Consider the following 24,699-nt stretch of genomic DNA (forward strand, 5'->3'; position numbering starts at 1 on the left):
TTCCCTGTATTTCTCTTTCCTTTTATATGGTTACAATTAAGTTGATATTTCTGCAAGCAGAATTCTAACAATGTTTGATTCATTGCAGCAATTGAAGGCTGGATTGTACTTGTCACAGGAGTGCATGAAGAGGCACAGGAAGAGGATCTCCTTAATGCTTTCGGAGATGTCGGTCATATTAAGAACCTGCATTTGAATCTGGATCGTCGTCCTGGATTTTTCAAGGTGAGATGATGTTAAAGTTTTGTTGGTTATTTTAATTTGCTGCATTTTTATTATTTTATGCTGCCTTTAATACGAAAGTTTGAAGTGGTTATTATCTGTTTTCTCCAGTTTATTTCATTAAGTTCTGGTGGTTATGATTGGTTTTGTTGATTTAGTCAGATGGTTCAGATATACTTGTTATTAAAAATATTTGGTATGTTGCCCGACAATAGGTAGCTTTCCTGATACCTTAGTGGTGTCACAAAAAAGGTAAGAAAATCTTAAGTATTTTTTTCTCAAGTATTCCGTATAAATCACAATTGATAGTCAAAATAGATACTTGTATTGGGGACTGACTAGAATTGATCATAGATTCATAGGGTGCACTGGGGACTGGATTGACCTGAAGTAGCCTTAAAACCTAAATGGCCTAAACAATCTAATCAGGCTAAGTACATCCCAAAATTGGCCAAACTAATCAAGCAGGAAAATGGCTGGCAGGCCTGGCTGACTTGATCAGCATAACACCAGACAAAATTAGAAGACAAAAATGAACGCGATTTGAAGAGCTTACCCTGAGTAGTGCTTAGAAGGGAAGTTGCCAGTGAATCCTGGTAAGTTGGTAATTAGTGAATTTTGAGGTGCAGCTTTGATCAGAGTAAAACAAACTATGACATGAACTAGTAATGCTAGTGTAACAAGACGACAACTGCTAGCCGTTTCTTAGTTAATTTTCTTGCTAAAATTGCTGCAAATACTATAGGCATTGACCCTTTTATTCTTCTATTTCCATGAGACTATGATCTTCATACACAACCATTAGGAAAATTGATTATTAGGATATGGGTTAAACCAATATGGAATAAAATACTGTATTTATTCAACAACGATCTGTATCTACCCAGAAATTTCTTAAGGATAACGTTTTATCAAGTAGCAGGTAAAGTAGTCTGTTTTTAGGAGGTGGGTTTTCTGTAAATAATTAAAAATAATGGTTTTAAGCTACAACAAACCATTATTTTCATTTTATAAATCACATAGTTACCTTCTTCTACCAACTGATAAGGCATAAATAAAAATATCCCTCTGGTTTCTTCAACGTCTGTCACTTTCTAGGAATCAGCAAACAATATGTTTATTTAACCTGGCAGTGTTAGTTCCTGAGACATGGATGATTCTCAGGAATTTCCATGAAATCCAAGCATACATATGTGCATCTAGAAATATAGACACTTATTCTGATTTTAGCATTAAGAACTAAGTGAAAGAACACAATTTAACTTTCTAAAACTCAGTTGAATCTATTTATGCACATGTAAGGCTCATAGGATCGTTATAGGTCATATTTAGGTGACATTTCCGCTCCCAACTTTGAACTAAAGAACCTAAGGACTCATTTGATTCTTATTACATGATTAATATGCATAGTTTTAACTTTCTAAAACTCATTCCAATCTACGTATGCACATTTAAGGCTCATTGGGTGGTTATAGGTCATGTTTAGAGCTAAAATAACATTTTCTCTCCCAACTTTGAACTAAAGAACCTAAGGACTCATTTGATTCTTATTACATGATTAATATGCATAGTTTTAACTTTCTAAAACTCATTCGAATCTATTTATGCACATTTAAGGCTCGTTATAGGTCATATTTTTAACAACTTAATTATCTCTATAGTCTGCAACTATATCTTTTTTATGCTTCAATGGAATGTAAAGATAATATCGTGAGTGTGAACTTTGGTACTCTATAGCTCATATATTTTCCTTCCATCTTGCAGGGATCGAGTCGATTGGAATTAGAAAGTCAACACGGCCTTAATTAAGGTTTGTACGTAATGCATGATCGATCTAAAGGGAGCTAAGTGGCCGGATTAGAGAAATTTGTTAGACTAGGTCTCTAGCCTTTTGTCTTTATTTGTTAATATTAGTTTTAATTTGTTAGACTAGCTAGCTAGGTGTTTAAAAATTGTAAACGTACGTACTATACGTTTTTCTTTATTAGGCTAATATAAATGAAGTTAATTTAATGATCGATTTGTTAATAAAAAAAATAAGCAGATTCATACCTTTGCTATTCTGGTGTTGATTGGTGCGTGTACAGGTTTCAATACTCAATGGTGTATATATATAGATTTGGTTATTGCCACCTATTTTATATTTTAAAAGAATTTGGAAAAAAAAATAATGTTGTTGAAGGGGGCTTTTAATGTACGCCTCGACAACATATGAATTTATGGCGCCAATGTACAGGTATTGGCGCAAGAATACAGGTCTGTTGAGGGGGGCATTTAAAAGTGAGCCTCAACAGAGGTGTCTGTTGAGGCGGGCTTTTGTAAAGCCCCCCACAACAGGTCCTTATTTTTTCGCTTTGGTTTTGGGCTGTTGAGGCGGGCTTTTGAAAGCCCCCCACAACAGACCACCTGTTGAGGCGAACAAAGCCCGCCTCAACAGCTATGTGAGCTGTTGAAGCCACGTCTGTCGAAGCGGGCCTTGTTCGCCTCAATAAGCCCAAAATGCCCCCCTCAACAGGTATTTTTTCCACTAGTGTGCTATTTTCTGTTTTTCTACTCGCTTTTACTTTATTTGTTTTGTGCTTTTAATCATTCTTATAATATAGATGCACTTTGTGGAAATCTGTAATACTCAATAAATGTCTTAACTTTTATCTCTATCCTTCTAAAGTATTCACAGTTTCACACAATTGGTTAGTTACTTGGTTTATACATTTATACGGGGTATAGTATTGAGTGGAACTTAAGAGAAAAAGTAAATATAATATTACTTTGATTTTCGAAATATCATGTGAAATAAAGTGTAAAATTATTTTTTGGACAAACATAACATATAATGTCTTGCCCGGTTGGCCCCTCCAAAGTAAAATTTCTGGTTCCGCTACTGACACCAGCTCGGGCCATGGTTAGACCTGACACTCTTACCGAAGGAGCGGTTGATGATGACTTTGAGATTCCTACCACTAACGGAAAAGGTTCTGGAAAACACCAACGAGCTGTTCTTGGTGGATATAATGCCGATGTTGAAGCAGCTGAAAATTCTCCTCAATTGGGGAGGGGGAATAGAAACAAAAAAACCCACGGGCATTAAACATGGTGATGGTGCCAAAAAGAACAAGGTGGATGTGTCCGATAACAAGGGAAGAGGTAGATCCACTAGCAAAAGTGGAGTCAGACACCCTCAAGGTGTTGAAAAGGAAACCATACCTTCCATATAACATGTCAATGTTATTTTGGAACTGCTGGGGTATTTCCCGACGAGGCTTCAAACCAAACCTAAACCTACTCATCTCGCAACATCACCCTGATATCATCATGCTAGCCGAAACAAAAACTTGCCGATACCATACAAATTCCATTCTGCGTGACATACCCTATAGCTCTTGGCACTTGGTTGAACCGATCGGTCTTGCAGGTGGTATTTTGCTGATATGGAACCCCGTTAGGGTTAATGTCCATATTGTCAATGAAAATGCCCAAGGAGTTCACTGCCTGGTGGAGGTAAGAGATTCACTTAAAAAAAAAAAATCTTTCAACAATTTATGCTAATATTAATTTTAATTTGAGGAAACAATTGTGGGATCAGCTAATTCAAATTTCAAATACAGTTAATGTACCATGGGTTATGCTAGGAAACTTTAATAAAGTTATATCCCAATCTGAAAAGTTAGGGGGAAGATTGATTAACAGATGCCATAGTCAGTTATTTGCAAATACTATGGATGCCTGCAATTTGTTAGACCTAGGGTTCGACGGGCCTAAGTACACTTGGACAAACCGTAGAGGTGAGTACCCAATTCTAGAACGTCTGGACCGGGCTTGGGCCACTGGTAGGGATGTTCCCCAATGCTAGTCTCTCTCATCTACCTAGGGTTACGTCTGATAATTGTCCGATATTTTTAACCTTAGACAACCCTTTGCCTCCTCTTGGCAATAAACCGTTTCGTTTCGAGCCAATGTGGCTCATGGAACCATCATTCGAAGGTGTAGTAAGGGGTGCTTGGGGTAGAGTCTGTGAGAATCTAGGAACTAAACTAAACCAAGTAGGAGAGGAGATTTTAGATTGGAATCACAATGAGTTTGGAAATCTTTATAAAAGGAAAAAACATGTGCTAGCTAGGTTAAAAGGAACCAAAAATAGCCTCCAAAAACATCCAAACTCCCCCTTTCTGTTTAACCTGGAAAGGTCCCTGCAAAACGACCTTCTAAATATCCTGGTCCAGGAAGAATGCTTGTGGCGTATGAAGAGTAGAATAGAATGGCTCTCCAAAGGTGAACGTAACACTGCATTTTTTCATAAATTCGTTGTTATTGGTAGACAAAACAATAGGATTAGATCTTTGAACAACAGTGTGGGCCAAGTGTTTACTACCCAAGGGGAGATTAGGGATCTAGTTCATTCTTTCTTCACTGATCTATATTCTTCTAATCAGCCGCCGATGAATCCAAATTTCCACACTTCGACATTATAAACATTGGTCACATCCCAACGGATCTGGAAGTTAAAAACGCACTGTTCTCCATGAAACCAATCAAAGCACCAGGTCCGGATGGATTCCATCCAATTTTCTTCCAAAGATCATGGGATATCGTGGGTTAGGAAATTTGTAATCACATCAAGTCTTGGTTTAGGGTTGGTAGGATACCCCAAAACGTTTGCCATGCACTCATCTGTCTTATTCCTAAACAGTAAAAACCGGAACTAGTTAAACACTTTAGGCCAATTAGTTTGTGTAACACGGTGTATAAAGTGGTGACTAAGATCATTGTTAATAGGTTAAAACCCTACCTCCCTAACTGGATTTCGAAAAGTCCTATGATAGGCTTGAATGGGGGTTTGTGAGGGAGTGCCTAATTAATTTGGGTCTCGATTTTGATACAGTTAACCTAATCATGGATTGTGTGCCTAAAGCTTCTTCCTCCATCCTTATAAATGGTAGGAAGTCAACCACCTTTAACCATTCCCGAGGGCTTAGACAGGGTGACCCCATGTCCCCGTACCTTTTTAATATTTGCCTCCAAGCCTTCTCTGCAGACAACACCCAAGCATGCACCAATAAAGATTGGGCCCCTTTCCTTGTAGGAGCAAAAAGAGTACCTATTTCTCATTTACTGTTTGCAGATGATCTAATCCTATTTGGTAGAGTGGATGAGAAAACTGCTTACGCTGTAAGAGACACCCTTGATCTCTTCTGTTCTGTGTCAGGCCAAAAGATTAACGAGGAAAAAAGCAGACTAACTTTCTCCCCCAATACTACCCAGGAAACCAAAGATCTCTTCCAGGATACACTGAATGTGAGGGAAAGTGAGAACCTTGGAATGTATTTGGGGATCCCAATCTCCCACAAAAAACCAAACAGGAAAGATGTCCAATTTATTGTTGACAAAGTTAGATCGAGACTTGCAAACTGGAAAGCTAAATTCTTATCGAGAGCAGTAGATTGTGCCTAATCAAGTCCACTCTTAATACCATTCTCACTTATTATATGCAAGTTACCTTCCTGCCAATGTCTACCCTTAATGATCTAGATAAAATATGCAACAATATCTTATGGGGTGAGGTGGAGGGGGAGAAATAAAATTCACCTAGTAGGGAAGGACATAACTTTTAGGCCAAAGGAGAATGGTGGCCTTGGAATTCAAAGCCACACAACCATGAACACCGTAGCCATGGCTAAGTTAGGTTGGAAGATGTGCATGGGCCCTACTAACCTAGCAGTTCCAAGTATGTGCATAATAATTATGTTGCTAGCTTTAGAAAGGGTTCTCCTGTGTGAAAAATTATTGGGAAGGGTTGGGAGTTTCTTGCTTCGAATAGTCTGTGGCACATAAGTAAGGGGGATAGTATCTCCCTTTGGCATGACAACTGGGTGGGAAGTGGCACCCTTCGAAGTCTCATATTGGGTCCTTTAACTAGTTCTGAGGATACTAGACTCCTGACCTCCTGTATTCAAGATGGAAACTGGAACTTTGATCATCTGTCTGTCTCCATACCTGCCCATATTTTACACAGAATACATTCCTTACCAAATCCAAATCCAACGCATACTGATACCCCTATCTTCCCCCTTTGTCATTGAAGGGAAGTTCTCTTCTGCCCTAGCTTATACAGCATCCACTCTGAATCAGAACCACCAAAATTTAGTTTGGATTTGGAAAACCATACTACCTCCCAAAATACAATTTTACCTGTGGTTGTTATGGTGGGATAGAATCTCACATTGTCAGTTGCTCCAGCTTAGATGTATAGTGGAGGATTCTAGTTGTTTAGTTTGTAATCAGGAAGTGGAGAACTCAATTCATGTCATGCGTGACTGTGTAGTTGCGCAAGGGGTGTGGAATTGCCTAAATATAGAGCGGCATTTGACTCAAGGGGATATTATCTTGTGGGTTAGGAATAACTTAGGAAACAGTAGTAGTAAAAGGGGGATCAAGTGGAGTATCCTTTTTGCTTTTGTAAGTTTCGAACTGTGGAAACAAAGGAATAACTTCGTGTTTAATAAGTTAGAGGGTCAATCCCCCAATACACTAATAGAAAGAGCCTGTAAGTTAGCCCTGGACTTCATTACTGCTAAGAATACAATAAGCCCAATTGAAAAGCCGAGTGCCACCACTCAGAGAGGTACTCACTGTATGGGGTTTGTCCATGTGTATGTAGATGCCTCCTTTATAAACTCTACATGTCCTTCAAGTGTTGCAGGGGTACTACAAGATTTTGCAGGTAATTGGCTACATGGGGTTTCAAAAACAGACTTATACCCTTAACGCTCTCCAAGCGGAACTGATAGGGATTAGGGAAGGACTGTTGTGCGCATTAAAAGAGAATTACAACGTATCATCATCTTCACAGATTGACAAAGAGTTGCTTATCTCATCAATAGGATTGATATTGAAACTGACATGTATTTTGGTATTGTACATCAATGTAGGGAGTTGTTCCAGTCTTTCCAAGACATTAGACTACTCCACATCGGTCGAGAAGGGAACAAGATTGCGGATGCTCTTGCACGAAAGGCGAGGAGTTGTCATTTTGAAATCAATGTAACTGGTTATTTGCCTATCCCACCTAGTTATTGCTTGAACTTATTATTAGCGGATTGTAATAGGCATAATGCCGGAACTTAGTCTTTAGTCATGCTTTTTTCACAAAAAAAAAAAAAACTAATATGCAAAATGACTATTGAAATCAACCGAAATTTACGATTGATATACTACCTTAGCTTAAATTCAGACGATTGATACGCTATCGTAAATTTATTTCATTGAAAATAATTCTTATTTATAAATTATCATTTACGGGTAATTAATAATACACCGTAAACAAATTTAATTTCATATGTGCGTTGGCCGGGTTCTAAGTTGTTGTAATAAAATACTGTTGGATTCGAGTTCATTTTTTTTGTTTGGTTAAATACGGTACCATCACATAACTTAAATAGAGTCTGAGGCATATAGCCTATTACAGTCCAAAAGTAAATTATGCAAATAATAACTAGGGGGTTGGGGATAGGGGTGAGAAAAATCGGATATCCGGTCCGGATTTATAAACCGGATTGGATACCCGATTTTTCTGATCACAAAAATCATGATCCGTGTCCAATCCGATTTAACTGGATATACTGGTTTTGGAAATCCGGTTTAACCGGATCAAAAAATCGGATAATCCGAATCCAATTTATCCAAAACTAATTCTTAATACCTTGCGTATAAGCTATTTTATTCTTTTTTTCTTCTTCTAATAATCGTCATAAATTCTTAGTAAATTAACTATACTTTTAGTATCCAAAAATCATGTACACGATAATTATAAATTTAATAACCTTAGTATGCAAGATAACTCGCATAAAGTTTATTTTTCTTTGGTACGTATTTCAATATTTATTAATCACAAATAATATAGTATTTTAGTATAATCAAAGAACTAAATTCGATAATTTTCTTTTGTACTGTATCTTATACACTTATATTCTTGTTAATTTATTTATATCATACAGAGTACGTAACTTTCTATGTTGTTACTTAAGTCTCCAAACTTTTTTTTACGAAATAGCAAAATTCGCATCGGGTCCAGATATCCAAATCTTAAAAATCGTGATTCGTATCCGATCTAGTTTTTTTCTTAAAAATTCGGATCGGGTATCCAATCCGATTTTATCGAATCGGATATCCAAAAATCGGATATTTCAACAGGATAACGGATTGGAAATATGGATATCTATTTATTCGAATATTTTTGCTCACCCCTAGTTGGGAAAGGTCCTAGTTACATTCACTTCGAAGTTATCCCTTCTACACTTCTCAACTAATCCGTCCGCTACTTGGTTATCTTTCCTTGTATACTTAGAAGCTCCGCATGAAGGGGGGAGACATATCATACACCAATTTTGCAAAACCCAACAACTATTTCCCTGTATGATCTGTAAATACTCCTGCAATACTTAAGGGAGTTTCATGGTTCACAAAGGAATTGAAACATCAACTTTCACATGATCACATTTCTCAAATTAATGGAAAGGATAGTGCCCTATATAGACTTGACCGTTGGAGTGGTAATAACTTGAGGGTTAAAGTTGAAAAACTCCATAGCAGGTTGGTGGCCTTTAAAATAACAATGTTTAGGAGGTGATGGTTTTTACCTTGAAAGACAAACCTATTCCTTTGTTTTCAGATCTCGAAGCACAAAAATGGGAAAAACAAATCCCATTTTAGACCATTATAAGACCGAGGAAGTCTTTGTCACAAGTGACTTGTGTCCATATTGGACACAAGTGAGTACCAATATAAGACCCTGGATTAGAGAAGTTAGACTCGACCAGAAATGAGGGGGACAGAATGGTGTTCCACACATTACTAGCAACAACACAATCCCTTAGAACATGTAAGGTATCTTCTACATGGGTTTGGCAATGAGAACAGTAGGAGTCCTGGACAAGCTATGAATTCCTAATGACTCTTGCAAAAACTTAATACAGAATAATACGATTGTCAATTATTACCCTATGATGACATACAACCCTTAATTTTATTGTTTGATTAATCTTCGTGTAAAAAATAACCAAAACAACTCTTAACAGTAAGAATTTACACCCTATACTTTCCAATTGGGATATTAAACATCAAAATAATACAGAATCATTTACAAAAATTAACTCAAGTATGAAACTTTAGGTCTTTAGCTATATGTCTTCCATGTATTCTGCTAGGATGCTAACATCTTTCTAGCTTAAATGCTATCATCTTCCCCTATCAGCGTTTTAGACTTCACTGTCGATCTGACAACATGGCAACATAAGTGCTTTCATCGGCGCAACAAACCTGCACTGCTGAAGAATTCTGTTGGTTGATTAATCAGCGCAAGCAGTTCTTACCTGAGAATACATCCAAGTGCTTTCACGAGTCCGTTATACAAGGTTGCTTTACACACTATAATTAAGGTGATGAGGAACATGAAACATATGCTAAACAAGACCATGACCGGATTAAGCTCATCATCACAAGCTTTTACCCTATGTCTCATCAACATTGATTATCAACTCATAATGATCATTTGAGCTGTACAACTTCCTTGCATATATGACGCGTTTAAGCTTTATTTTTGGAGGGATTCAGTACATAGAATTATAAGTGAAGCAGGTGGCTACAATTGAGGAGATACATATCAGAAGTGAAGGGAAGAGAGTAGTATTCAAAAGTCTGCTTTCACCCCATAACCCGGCCAGAGTTATCGTACCATCAGCAACTACTCGAGCTAGGGTCCCTGCTTCTGTAGAAAGCAGTCCTCCGTTGTAGGTCCCACGAGCTAGCCTCGACGACATCACTCGAGATAAAAGTGATAGATTAACACCTTCAAGTACTTCAGCAGATACAAATGTGATGACTGCTGAAATGACATACTGCGGAACTGAATACGGGAATCCAACCTTGAAGCTCAGGACAATTCCTATGCAAACAATGATCTCGGATGTCAACAAAACTTGCCTGCATCAAGTAGTCCAAATGAATTAGTTTTGAATCACAAGTAAATGAAAGTCGTCCTTGAAAATTATGCGATGATTCACAATGCTTCGACTCATAATTGAAGATGATTTACCAGATTTATAATATGCTATGTAGTGCATTATTTACTACCCAAGTATTAATGAAATTGTGACATGAGCCTACCAGTATATGGAGTACATTTTAATCTTTACTGTTATAGAAAATTAGTCATAATACTGTATCTATCGTTGTGGATTTCACAAAAGGCGCTTAAGAGTTGGAAGTAGGAAAACAGCTTAAAACAGAATGAACTAACTTACATGTGTAATAATATAGAACTGTGTAGGAAACTCTGAATTATTTCCAGTCAATAGAAGAGAAACATCTAGGTCTATCATATTTTCTGGTGTGCCGACTAAAACAATGATCAAGAAGACAGCCAACAATGAGCTAAGGATATGCAACAACAATTAACATAATAGGTTTCCTTTGATGATTACCTTTCCTCAAACATATTGCTGATGTAGTTTCCAACTAGAACATTGACTGGGAGAACTGTTAGCCCAAGACATGCAAGAAAAAGTGCCACAGAGCTGGTAGACCACTTGAAGTAGTATCCTGTAATGACGCTTGATTCTGCTAGTAGTATCTCCATTGCATACTTGAGCATGAAATAAATCAATAATTGAGCCTGATTTTAGGCAAAAGATGATTTTGTAAGTTTAGATGTCTGTCAATGAAATCAAAGAAGAGAACTACTATTGAGAAGCATACAAAATTCCAGCTGATTTGATTGGCTACACAAACAGCAGTTATCTAAAAAAGAAGCAAATCATCTATTCATTTTTCCTGAAAAGTGTTACTTCATGAAAGAACTAGTGATGAACCCAACACACAAGGGGAGTTAACACAGCTCAATCTTTCACTTGTTTCAATGGTCTTGAAAAGAACTCCCAATATTATTTCATAATACCCACTGATTTTACTAATATGCTGATGCTGAAAGTAACAATGACTGGTATCGGTTACATAATGCCATGAGATTGTTTTAAGATGAAATCTACACTGCCTTGGAAGTTTTGACTTAAAACGCATACCCCTCTTAAATACCATACTTGGGGATGCAAGCACAGGTATTCTGATAATGAGTCCAAGGGCCGATATACTTTACACTGTTGGTAAGGTGTACATTTACTGGCCTAATTACCAGAAAACAAAAAAAGCTGAACTCCATACCTTGACAGAAGGCGTCAGCAATCTATAAGCTGCAACAATTGAGGTAGCAGGTTTATGGTTTTCTTCAGAATCGTCATCATTTTGGTCATAATCTTGATCATCTTCGTCATCATCATCCTGTTTTTTTTCCTCTGAGCCTTCAAGTAATGGTTGCTCCAAACCATTCTCTGCTGTGTTATGTGTCTTTTGTCCTTTTGTATCATACCAGGTATGGAGTATTAGATAATAGATATAGCAGAGAAAAAAAGATATAATAAACATGTAAACAGTACACAAGACAATGAAACCTTGCTTTGATAAGTCAGCAAATGAGGGTATTTAAGAATGGCAGTGCTCTCAAATAGAAGCTGATGCACTGGACTCAAATTAGCTTTATAGTTTTAGCAAATGTGGTCTTAGGGGACATGTTGCACTTGGTGAAATATGTTAGGGAAAACGGCCATACAGACCAAGAGGAATTACTTGTTCTAATAATCGGAAATTATATGATTCAAAAAAATATCAGAGAGTATATTCACTCTTTAGGCATGGGAAAATATGGAATACTCCTCTATATTAAAATTATACGAGTACTTCGTAAAAGAAAGAGTTACTTGATGCTTTTCACATGATGAGCCTCTAAGGTTGCTAGGAAGCTCAAGGTAACCTACAGCTAATTCCCAGGATTTCAGTTCACATCTAAAATGAGCCTCACTTCTGGCATCATATATTGAGCCAGTGGCATTAAGTTCGTCCACATGGACTCTTTCCATTTTACAAAATTCTTAGGTCTTATGTCAAGTATGGTCCAGATGCCCAAGGAAAGTAGATTTTAACACGAGGAACACCAGTTTTCTGCCTTGGAGATCCATATGCTTCTTTTTCCTAGAGTTACCAAAATGGATCTCCCAAATGGCATGGCTTTTGATCAAGGAAACCAACCTTCATTGTCATTGTCATTACCCCATTGCCTCAAAGAAGCTCCCGCAAGAAGCGGGGTAAGGGGGGTCGGACGTACGCAACCTTACCCCTGCAATTGCATAGAGGTTGTTTCCAATTGACCCAAAAGCGATAACGGGACGACAACCGAACAACCATCTTCTACTTCATGGAAAGGAAGCGAAGAGGTTATAAGAGCCATTTTGATTTAGTCCATTACATCCCACAGCCAAAAGAACAAATGAATCTTTGACTCCATTGGAAATGGACATTTGAAAAATGGATCTCCCAAATGACATGGTTTTTTTTTTATCAGGGGAAACTAACCTTATATTTGATAACATTAATTGAGTATCTAGCACATTGAGCAACACCTTGGATTTTACAATTTCCTCTCAGATCCTTTATTTCTCACTTGCCTTCAAAAGTTCCACAGGTGTGATCAACAATCCTCAAAGCGGAGTAGCCAAGGGCCTAGAACCATTTGGGTTCAGGTCCATATGATGCAAATGGCCAATATGGACCTTCGGATCAATAACATACACTTTGCACAGGTAAGTCCCGGCCTATACATGATTTAAACACTTTCCTCAATCATAGAGCTAAGAAAGGATCTTCCCTGTAGCTTGTGGCTTTGTTAGTTGGCTTAATAACATACCAACCTTCAGTTTTCACATACTAGTATATTACCATGAGACAGTTGAGGGATTCAAAGAGAACTTATATGAGGACTTAACATTTACCGTCAGATTCTCTTGGTCTTTTTTTGCAGATATTAGATGAACAACCATGCAGCAATAGGATATTCTGATATTCATGGTAGTAATAGTGATGGTATTTCTTACCTCGATTCGATTCCTGAGACAAAATGTTGAATTCAGGCTTGGGAGGCTCTTTAAACGAAATGCAAAGACACACAAGGTAAACAAGCCATGCCAGCGCCATAAACCATCCAGGTAAAGTGTCATCATTGAATGTTAATCTGAAGAATTTGAATTTGACTTGAAACAAACAAGCAAGAGCAGGACCACACGCCATCCCAAGTGCACTGGCAGTAACAAAGCCTGCAGATGCCTTCATGCGCAGTTTTGGTGGCACACAATCACTAATGTAACGCCTATTTACAGCCCTAGCAGAACCCAACCTGAAGTAATGACATCCAATTCCCAAGAATTAGACCCGTTACAAAATCAAAGCAATGTATATATATAATGAAGAGATTAAAATAAGTTATTTTGACTAAATTTTCATGAATAACCTAATGAAATGCCGAAGTATCTGTCTTGCAAACGTCACCTAGTCTCCACCCAATAGTAACAGAGATCTAGATTCAGTTACTACTTACAAGACTAGCCTGAAGAGGTTTTAATGAAAAATTTAGACATCTAAGCACAATCCTTAAGGTTAAGGATCACCAATATTGTTGTTGTTTAGATTAAACTCGCTCAAACTACTTTAGTTCACTGAGACACTGACCCTTATTCATTCTCATCCTAAATATGCATGAATTCACTAAGTGGTTCAAGTCAAGAACAATTATTTTGTTTAAATGAACACCAAAAAATCTCAAAAAGATCAGTTACCTCGGACAATATAGCAGTTTTTTTCAAACTATCAAAGGAGACAGGGGTCTCTATTTGGAGGGGAAAACAGAAGAACACAACTTTCAAATAAAAAATACACAAAGACCAGAAATAGGTTGAAGTTATTACCCACAGAAGACACGGCCAATGAGAAGTACTGATATCGAGTTAAGATCAAAAGCCAGTGCATACAGGACATTTCCAACAAGGAGAAGTACACTGCTACACATAAGGGGCCTCTTATATGATTTATTTGACCAAGCACTGAAGTAAACTGAAGAGAACATTTGGGCGACAGCCATTGATCCAATCACTGCCCCACAAACAGTTGCTGCAGCACCAAGGCTTAGAGAATAACTATCTGCTGTGGGGACAATAATGTATGTATTGACCATGTATAGGAATGTGTTCATCAAATTTAACAAAAGGGACATTAAATCAAATGTCTGTTCATCAACATCATCCTGAGGTGGACTTGGTAAATCTTCTTGCACTATCATAGCATGTTTCCCCATGAAATGAAGGAAATTTGTTGAATTTGTCAGCCTATCTACAGCTACTCGAATGGAAGTCACAACCGGATCCTGCAGGTCAAGAAAGGCAACATTACTCCTCTGTTCAGAAATTTGCAGAGAAGGTTGAACTCGTTATTTACGCCGTTTCATTGAAGAATTACAAATATGTGAATAACTAATATAAATTACAGAGAGTGATTGTGCTACTGATAACTCCTGTCTATCATGTGCATATTGGAAATCAAATTAAAACAAACAATTAACCTCCAATTGAGACCTACATAAGAGATGAATCTGATTGAAGTTGCCTATTCAATTGGCATTTCTACTAGTTGAAGCAATAATGAGTTTTCTCAATTCCTATTGTAATGATTACAAGTCTCAAACATATACGAAATTAGTACCTTGGGAGAGTTGGGACAATTGACACAACCCAAATTCAAGTAATCAATTTGAATACTAATTGATCAATTATTGGAGTTTTGATGCAAGTTTAACCTCCTTTTTTCTAGGACAACATATTATTTTCCCATGCATAAACTATCATGTAGAGATTATCTCAAAGAATGATAACCTGAAAGGGCTTAAACAAGTAGCAAACTACATATTTTGTGTGATTATTCTATGAAATGGCTGCTTATTTAACTACACAAGAAAGTAAAAGTCCCTTTAGTTTGGAAACGAACAACACAAAAGTAATGTAGGTTTTGAAAATTTCTGGAACAAGCATGTGTAAGGATATGTAATTAGCATGAAGAAAGTTATTGTAGATGTCTCTAATTAAAAGATGAACATTTCCTAAATCAGGTCCATCAGTATAGTTCTAATTTCAAGCAGGGACCAATAGTTCATTGAATATAGAAAACAGTAAACAATGAAGGAGCAAGACCTGAAGATGAAGAAGCGGTTGATCATATATTGATACATAGCTTCCTTGGTTGTCCTGCAGATCTGCAAGATTGCGGGATATGGCTCCCACGACAGCCCCAAAGCCCTACTTGTTCAACAAAACAGGTGGTTAATAGTTTCATTATTACATACCAGGAAGGGAACACTTGATTTCCCATTAATTACATGAATACATAATTTTGTTTCCAATGAAAATTGAAACTGCAATGAAAGATCGAGTCGAGCAGAGACAAATGTCAGATAATCTGGAAGTTGCCTAGGGCCGCAGTGCATTGCTTTCCCTAGCAGCTAAACAGCACCTTTGCTCAACAATCAATTAAACCATAAAAACCCTTTGGACAAGTTCTAAATCTACACCACTCCTACATCAAGGATTCTTCATGCTGTAAATTGCATTATGACAACAGTTGCATGCAAAAATGAAGCAAATACAGAAAGGCAACAAGTAGAATTTGTCGTTTTGATTAGCAGAACTCGGGGTATTACCACATGCTTGAATATTTGTTGCAGCTGTGAATAGGGATGATTAGCTCGAGTTTTGACATAATAGTTAGTGAAGCCATAGCCCAAGCGTTTATCAAATTTCTTTAAGATCTTCCTTAGAGCTATAGCATTCATTTCAACAAAGAAGAGAAGCCTCAAAAGGTCTTGTCCAACAGATTGATATGCTTCTCGTACTTCAGACACATCAAGAATGCTTCCCTGCTGAAATGAAGTGTCCTGCTGTTCCCTGAGAGCAGACAACCTCTTTGCGAGTAGCCCTTGTTGCTCTAGCATGAACAAGACAATTTTTTCAAGCTGTTTACAGAAAAGGGAATAATAACATCAAGAACTTGACCTTAGTTGTCTAGCCAAACAATGATCAGATAGTTCATCAAGACACTAGTAGAAAATTGTTATTCAGCACTTTCTAAATAGAATGATGAAAAGTTCAGAACAATCCCTTCCAGAAAAAGGGCTTCTATACTAAGTGTGCAACAAAAAACATAACATGTACTTAGTATCTATATATGATACCTGATTATCCAGCATAATCGAGAAATCCTTCAGAACAAGAAGATGATCTCCCGACCCATTCTCAATTTGTCGAGTATATTGATTGACCTTCTTCTTTAGAATCTTGTAGTTTATATAGTACCTTAACATGACCAAGATTAAAAGTTAAGGGTGTTAACTAGCATACAGGCTTAAATCAAATGGTCTAACACGCACCAAGATATTTACAACAGTATCCGGAATACATGAAACTCATGTTCGGAAACTATCAGAATTAATCATCGCGTTCATCAACCACAAATGTCAACATAAATTTAATACAGTACTCCGTAGTATGTAGACCAACTCATTCATAGAATCATAGTCCTACCATTTTCAGTAACTAAACTACCTACTCCACTTCGTTTCTACATCACCTTTCATTCTTTCAACATCACAAAACATGAACTTTAAACGTGACATGAACAACAACCCCACCTCCCAGTCAATTTTATTTTAAAAACGGGCCTCGTTGTTCTTAATCACAAATAATAGTTGGTCTACTTATTTGTCTCATTATCCCAAATAATAGAGATGAACAGAAAAATTACCCTTGCCATTCTTCAATTTGAGTTTGTTTTAGCCTTTTCCCAAAAGCCACCATCCTCTGTAGATTATTACACTATCATGGCAAAAAAAAAAAAAAAAAAAAAAAGAAGAAGAACATCATCATAATCAAGTTTTGAAGATGCCAATAAACAACCTCACAATATAAAAGTTTGGAAAATCAAAAATAAGTTAATCTAACTATTTCATCAAATTAGCAATGAAGGATTAGTTCATTTGTCACGTGACACTTCCCTTGGGAAATTACTCCATATATACATATAAACTCGTTCATATTCCGGCAACTTATTACCGCCTACCAAATGAGCCGATTAACTGTGTTCGTTTCTTTCCAACAACATTTCTTTGTCCTCTCTGTTTACATTACTGTGATGATCACCATTGATAAGTACAATCGAGACTTTCTATTTTTATTTCTTAGTTTTTCTCTGTAAATACACAAAATTCCAAAAAAGGAAGTTTGTTCGCAGTTGTGATTCTGACATGCGGCGTTAAGTTACGCAAAATAAAATCAATTCCTAATTTCTTCATTATCAATAAAAATCACAATCAAACAAAAAGAACCCTAGAAAATACGAATTCGTTCACAAAATAACTTTTTAAAAAATCACATTTTCTCGAAAAATAATATCATTGCGGTGAACAAAACTGCATAATTTTACAATAATAAAAACAAAAATGCCATTAATAAAAAAAATGGAATGAGAGAAGAAAGAGAACCTTAAAGCGGTGAAAAATGAAGGAATTTGATGTTGAGCTGGTTTAGTAGAACTTAGGATTGTTTGGACATTACGGATAATCTGGAGAAATTATTAAGCGGGAATTTGAAGAGGAATTAAACAAGAAAGTGTGATTGTGTTCATGCAACAACTCTTTAGGAGAGAGATTGATGAGCGTGGCAGGAGAAGAAGGAAAGAGAAGGGAGTGAGTGAGTGAGTGAGTGAGTGAGTGAGTGGGAGATTTTGAGGGGAGCACTCGCGCCTAATACGTTTGCTGTTGAGCTCTGCGCTTTGCTTCCCCCTTCAATTTAACCCAAACATTTTCTCCTTTTTTTTCTTTTTTTTAAAAAAGAAACAATATTTTTTTGAATTCTAGTAATGGTACGGTACTAGACCTACTAGGCTACTAGTGACAAGTTCACAACGAGTCGTTACCTTCTTCATTCCTTTAATAATAATAATAATAATAATATGGAAATCACAGCAGGGGATCACTCCTCTGCTTGGTTGCGGGCAGTCCCCATCTCAGGTTTAGGCCAGACTATCGATTGGGTATTCCGTTGTTCTCTGCTTCGACGCCGTGTTCTGCTTGCTCTCGGGTTTTCGATGGGGACATTTATGGGGATCATGCCGTGTCTTGTGCTGAGATTGTGGGTATTAAACATCGACATAATGTTGTTCGTGATACCCTTTTGGATATTTGCTATCGGCCGAGATTTCTGCTCACAAGGAGGTTGATGTTGGGCTGACTAGTGAGAGTGATGGAGCTCTTCGTCCTGCAGATATATTGCTTTATTCATGGGATGACGGTCTAGATGTGTGTGTTGACTTGACTGAGTCTTCCCCTATGACGCAATCTGGGTTGTCAGACTTCGTTCCGGGTCGGGTTGTGGCGGTTGCAGCGCAGCGCAGCGGAAGCAGGATAAGTATGCGGCACGTTGTAGGGCTTTGGGTTACGGTTTCTTTCCTTTTTCCTTCTCTTCTTTTGGGGAATTAGAGAAAGGGGTTGTTTCGTTGCTGAAGCGGGTCCAGACGTACTGCAGGGCTCAAGACATTGGGGCATGGGCAGCTACCCACATTTTCAGCAGGATCGGGTTCGCCATAGCTAGAAGAGTGGGGGCCCAGATTGTATCTCGGCTCCCCTCCAACTTCTTGTAGTTCCCTTGATCTTTGTAGCTTGTTAAGCTTGTAACGTTTTGGTGTTTTCCCATAATAATAATAATATCTTTGTTCTTTAAATATTGCATCATTTTATCTTTTGTAATTCATACGTATGAAAATATATATATATATATACATATATATATATATATATATATATGAGCTCTTGTTAAATTTTTATCGATATATATTTTTGAAATATCAACTTTTTTAGAATTTATACTTCTACATGATTCAAGATAATAAGAGTCAAAATCATGTGTTGGAAACCACAAAGTCAACCATAGTTCAATATTTTAGGAGCGGATGAAGTATGTAGGTTGGTATACACAGTAAGGCTAGGTTTTCTCCAACTAAATTTGATTAAAATTAATTTATACTCCTTTGTATTTTAATACTCCATACTCTCCGTATTTTATTAGGAGTCACATGTTGATTGGCACGCGTATTAAGGAATGAGAGTTGAATTTAATTTAACAAAAATAATAAAGCAAATGGGGGGAGGGAGTAATAAGCCAATAGAAAAAAGATGATGGAAAAAGTATTTTAATCAAAAAAAGAGATGAAATTTAATGTAATGGTAGTCCTTAGAAGAAATTAGATATACTTCGTATTAAATAATTAGAAGATGGTTTAAAAAAGTTACTAAAAATGAAAGTGTGACTCCTATGACCGAAAGTGGTAAGTATGACTCATAATAAAATACAGAGGGGGTAAAGTTATAGTTTAACTGACACAGGATTTAAGAGGGTGGGTTAATCTAAGCATATAAATAGATAGAAATCAAAAAATAATTAATAGGAAGATGATTGATTTTCGGACGTAAATAATGGAGTGATAAAGTGACTTTCCGATTATTATTATGTTTTTATTGTAAATAGTGATTTTAAGTTGTCAATTACTTTGTATGTCTAATTTGTTATTTTATGGCCATTTTATATTATTTTATAGGGACACCAACAGGTCATTTATGTTAGTGACCTCAGGAGTTTCGTATGAAATAGAGACAAGATGAAAGTGGGTTATTATTTATTGCAAAAAATTGATAGTGAGTGAATTATTTATTGTGAAAGAAAAAAAATGTGAGTAACTGAACTTAAGTTTCGTTCTATTGGACTTATTTTGTTTCAACTTATCTTAACTTATTTATCTGGAAAAAAAAAAAAAAAAAATTTGCATGAAATAATTAAATGTGTTTGAGTGAAAAAAACTTATTTTTCTGAACTTATATTATTTGAACTTATATGAACTTACCTGAACTTAACTGAACTTATTATGTTTGAATTAGTCAAACAAGACATAGTCTAAGTGTGGAGACCGTTATTTTTCTGTGAATTGTATTGTACCTGATCGACTGATCGACATGTGAGGTCTATCAGTCTATGGGTAAGATGTAGAGGAACTACTCCCTCCGTATTTTAAAAAGAGATACACTTTCCTTAAATGGTCGTATTTTAAAAAGAGATAAACTTTCCTTTTTTGACATGTTTTGGTCCCCACTTCCAATTATATTAGTATTTCCCTCTTTCTTATGGTCTCCATACTTACTCACATCACCCTTTTACTATAATAAATAATTTACCCACTATCCTCACTTTCATCTTATTTTAATAAATCAACCCACTCTCCTAAAATCACGTGTCGGTCAAAGTGTATCTTTTACAATACGGAGGGAGTATATTTCAATCTCAGATATGTTTTGACAAACCTATCAGATCAAAATAAGTTCAAAAATGGTACTCAGAAGCTCAAAAATGGTACTCAAAAGCTCAAAAATGGTACTCAAAAGCTCAAAAATGGTACTCAGGAGTTCAAAAATGGTGTTCGTTTCTCAAATATGATACTCAAAAGTTTTCAAAATAATGGTGCAATTATCACCGTGCCCTCATATATAGACCTGGTTATTGGACAGGGTAGTCAAATGGATATAGGGTTAGGGTCAAGTTAATAGGGAATTTATTGGGCAGAGCTCTTATTGGACAGGGCCTTTATTGGACAGGGTCATTATAGGGTCAAACTTATACTACAATTATTTTGAAAGTTAAAATAGTAATGATACAAAAACTTACGTGTATAGCTTCGTATTTACTTGTACTTGCACATGACTCTTTTGTTTTTCATTTTTCATTGCTCGTTTATTGACCCGCCCACTAATGACCCGCTATTGACCCGCGACCCGCTTTTGACCCGCCCATTATCGACCCGCTAAAAATGACCCTTTCAATACCCGACCCTCTTTTGACCCGCACCGACCCTGACCCGCCCCGCCCGATAACCAGGTCTACTCATATATGTGTTTGGAAGCACATATCTGATATGGGTTTCCCCCTCATGTTAGGACTTTAGGAGTACATTTCTTAAACGTCCTCGACGCATTTTAATGCTTGCCTGAAGCCTCAACAAAAACCACATACATTATACGGAGAGTATAATCGAGATATTGCAACATATAGAACATATATCAAATTAAGATGTTTAGAAAAAATCATCTTGAAATTTGAGTTTTGTTGACATGATATGTCATATGTTGTTGAGAAGATTAACCCACATGAGAGTTATGACTAATTAATTTGTCCCACATGTGGAAGAAGTAGAGAGAGATTGGCTAATATATAAGATTGATAGGTTGCCCCACCTATCACCAATTGGTTTTAGGATGGAAGTCTGTCAAACTTATATGCGGTTAATCTCTTCAATTCTCATGTACGGGCTTGTGTTAGCCCCGGTGAGTTTATCATGGTATCAGAGCCGACGTTCCTGACCCATTATCAACCCTCAAGAAGGGAGGCCCCAGTGAATTGAAGAATGCAAGATGGAGATGATCATTGTCCCACATGGAAGAAATAGAAGAAAAAAAATTGACTAACATATAAGATTGGTGGGCTACTCCTTATAATACCAATTGGTTTTAGGATGGGTGCTTGGCAATTAAGCTATAAAGTAATAGAATACACTGATTAATTGAAATGTCTTAATTGAATTAAATTTGGCTTAAGAGTAGTAGCTGGACTAGCAATTTATAAATGGAGTCCAATGTGATTGAGGCTGAACTTGGTAGGGAGAATCCGTGTTCGATCCCCCGCAACAACAATTGGTAGGGGACTGAAACATATCCACTCAGAACTCGCCTCGAATCCGGATTAGCCTAAGGGTGAATCGGGTGCTAACACCAAAAAAAAATGGGGTCCAAAAAATAAATTATGATTTGCTATACAATTTCTCTTATTTGCTCATTTTAGGGAGGTAAAAAATTTAATAAACACCATAATAAAACTACTAGGTGAAACTTTAGTTTGTGGGTTTAATAACAAATAAAAGTGAATACTTTATTCCAAATTACAACAATAATTTGGTTCGATTTCAGTAAAAAAAAAAAGGAAAAAAAATTACAAATGTGCACAGTACGACGCAAATCTACTCCCTCTGTATTTTATTAAGTGGTCGGTGCACTTCAATTCCCATAATCGGGCGTATAATTAAGTGGTGCACTTTCCATTTACGTAAACTTTCCCTCTTAAATTACTATATAATTTTCTTCTTTCCTCGTGAACATCCCACCAGTTTTATTTAACACTTCCACTATCTTTTATTACAATTGTTTTTGTTTAATTTATATTTATCCCATTTGTTTCTCTGTTTAATAAAATCAACTTACTTTCATTAAACAAGCCGTTCAAATTACATTACTTATTAAAATATGCAAGGAGTATAAAATACAGAATATAAAAATACAATACTAATGTCTCATGAAAATAAGAAATGTACGCCCATCTACAATCCCGGCCGGTAAATTAAGCTTAGTCTACGTACTAACGTATTAAGTATCTAATTTTTGCGCTTCGCATTTTGCCAATATGAAATTACTAAATCATTTTTTTATAATAATATTTTGTGTCTTATATAAGCAAAATCATGAAATCATTATACTACAATGTAAAATGAAGGTGAAGGAGACAAGTAGGCAACGATCGACAAAGGGAAAGTTAAATAATACGGAAATTTCATGAAATGCCCTCGAGTTTTGCCATAATTCACCAAACGCCCATCAAGTTTCAATAATTCATAAAATACCCCTCACAATTCGTACAAATACCCAACATACCCTTATTAATAACGGGCCGTTAGTCCGCCGTTAGCCAAGTTTCCAATTCACCCAAATGCCCCTATTCTGAAACTTATTTCACCAAATGCCCCTATTAGGAAACTTATTTCACCAAATTCTCCAAATTTAAATATAGCTATTCAGATGTTCAGACGGCTAGTTTTTGTGTTTCAAAAGTGGTTCTTGGTCATGGTTGGCTATAAAAACCCCTTTGCTGAATGGTTCTTGTATTTTAGATGTTATTTTACTTTACTTTGCTAATTTCATAAGATTTGTGTCATGAGTTTTCTTTCAAAATCATCTTCCACACCCAATCATTCCACATATATTAGGGTACTTAACAAATTTTGTTATTGTGGTAGGAATGGAGGTTGAAGTGGTGTTCCACAAGCTCTTCTAGATAGCTGCTAATGCTTTTTGGGGTAGTTTTTTGCACATCTGTTTTGATCTTGCACATATTCGTTGAGTAGAAAATAACATTACATGTAGTTGGTGCAAAGATGTTTTGTAAGTGAAGCTAAAAACAGAAATGCTTCCCACTTTGGTATTTTGTGCAGATTATGCAACATCAATTATTTATGAAATGTGAATTTGTTTCTCATTACTTGTGTTTACTTCGTGATTACAAACAGTAAAATTACAAACATCAATATCCCCATTTGTATTACAACTTTGACTACTTTTTGTTGTTGTTTTAGCTTCTTCTTCATTTGCTTCAATTCTTCTTGCATCTTACTGTTTCGCCTGTTTTCAATACTTTCTCATTCGTCTAAGCTTCCCCCGCATTGTCCTTCGTGTTGTTGCCCCTTGTTTTTTTGCTCAACTACTCCCTTTCACCATCTCAGATTGTTTCAAGGATCACACTTGTAGTACAACCTTTGTGGATTGAGTGTTGTATTAGAGCTTCGAATGACAAATTTCCTACCACAATAACAAAATTTGGTAGGTACTCTAATATATATGTGGACTCATTGGGTGTGGATGATGATTTTGAAAGAAAACTCATGACAAAAATCTTATGAAATTAGCAAAGCAAATCAAAATAACATCTAACTTACAAGAACCATTCAGCAAAGGGGCTTTTATAGTCGACCGTGACCAACAACTACCTTTCAAACACAAAAACTAGTCGCTGAAACATCAAAATAGCTATATTTAAGTTTGGGGCATTTGGTGAAAAAAGTCTCACAATAGGGGCATTTGGTGAAATAAGTTTCAGAATAGGGGCATTTGGGTGAATTGAAAACTTGGCTAACGGCAGACTAACGGTCCGTTATTAGTAAGGGTATGTTGGGTATTTGTACGAATTGTGAGGGGTATTTTATGAATTATTGAAACTTGATGGGCGTTTGGTGAATTATGGAAAAACTCGAGGGCATTTCATGAAATATCCGTAAATAATAAATAAATAAATAAAACAAACAAACAAAAAAAAAAAAACATAATATCAGGAATCCTTTATTCAGAGTCTGATACTCTGAAAATAAAACTCAAGATCTATAGGGCAAGACCATTATATAACACAAAGGCTTCTACACAAACCCAGCAACCATTGAACTAGAGATTTATTTCATTGCTCTAGGCTTGAGTTAACTAAATTATCTTGTATTTTTAAGTGCAATAATTAATTAAATGTTAACTTTGTCATTTTTATAAAAAAAAAAACTAATTATTAGGCTCGGATGACCACCCATGTTATTGTATTAGTAACATTTATATTATTCTTATTTGAAAATATTATTAATCAATTTTCTTTT

At 36.3% G+C, this 24,699-nt stretch overlaps 2 protein-coding genes across 3 annotated transcripts; one reads left to right on the forward strand and one right to left on the reverse strand.

Annotated features, from left to right (window-relative positions):
* The first annotated feature begins 3,312 nt into the window (after nucleotides 1-3,312).
* Nucleotides 3,313-4,691, forward strand: LOC130467684 (uncharacterized). Its single transcript, XM_056836272.1, has 4 exons — nucleotides 3,313-3,466; nucleotides 3,635-3,720; nucleotides 3,806-4,004; nucleotides 4,129-4,691. The coding sequence occupies exons 1-4, from the start codon at nucleotides 3,313-3,315 to the stop codon at nucleotides 4,689-4,691; spliced, it is 1,002 nt and encodes a 333-aa protein (XP_056692250.1).
* A 4,447-nt stretch (nucleotides 4,692-9,138) lies between these two features.
* Nucleotides 9,139-17,975, reverse strand: LOC110776361 (SPX domain-containing membrane protein At4g22990). Of its 2 annotated transcripts, XM_056837554.1 has the most exons (10): nucleotides 17,681-17,975; nucleotides 16,945-17,015; nucleotides 16,376-16,496; nucleotides 15,845-16,156; nucleotides 15,339-15,443; nucleotides 14,064-14,518; nucleotides 13,197-13,495; nucleotides 11,434-11,624; nucleotides 10,698-10,888; nucleotides 9,139-10,197 (listed from the first exon to the last, which is right to left on the reverse strand). In XM_056837554.1, the coding sequence occupies exons 2-10, from the start codon at nucleotides 16,995-16,997 to the stop codon at nucleotides 9,825-9,827; spliced, it is 2,100 nt and encodes a 699-aa protein (XP_056693532.1). In that variant the 5' UTR covers nucleotides 16,998-17,015; nucleotides 17,681-17,975; the 3' UTR covers nucleotides 9,139-9,824. The 2 variants fall into 2 exon arrangements, with proteins under 2 accessions (XP_056693532.1, XP_021836611.2); XM_021980919.2 differs by lacking the exon at nucleotides 16,945-17,015 and having other exon boundaries at nucleotides 17,681-17,974.
* Between the last annotated feature and the right edge of the window lie 6,724 nt (nucleotides 17,976-24,699).

This window comes from Spinacia oleracea, chromosome 2 (genome assembly GCF_020520425.1).
Source record: "Spinacia oleracea cultivar Varoflay chromosome 2, BTI_SOV_V1, whole genome shotgun sequence".
Lineage (NCBI taxonomy): Eukaryota > Viridiplantae > Streptophyta > Magnoliopsida > Caryophyllales > Amaranthaceae > Spinacia > Spinacia oleracea.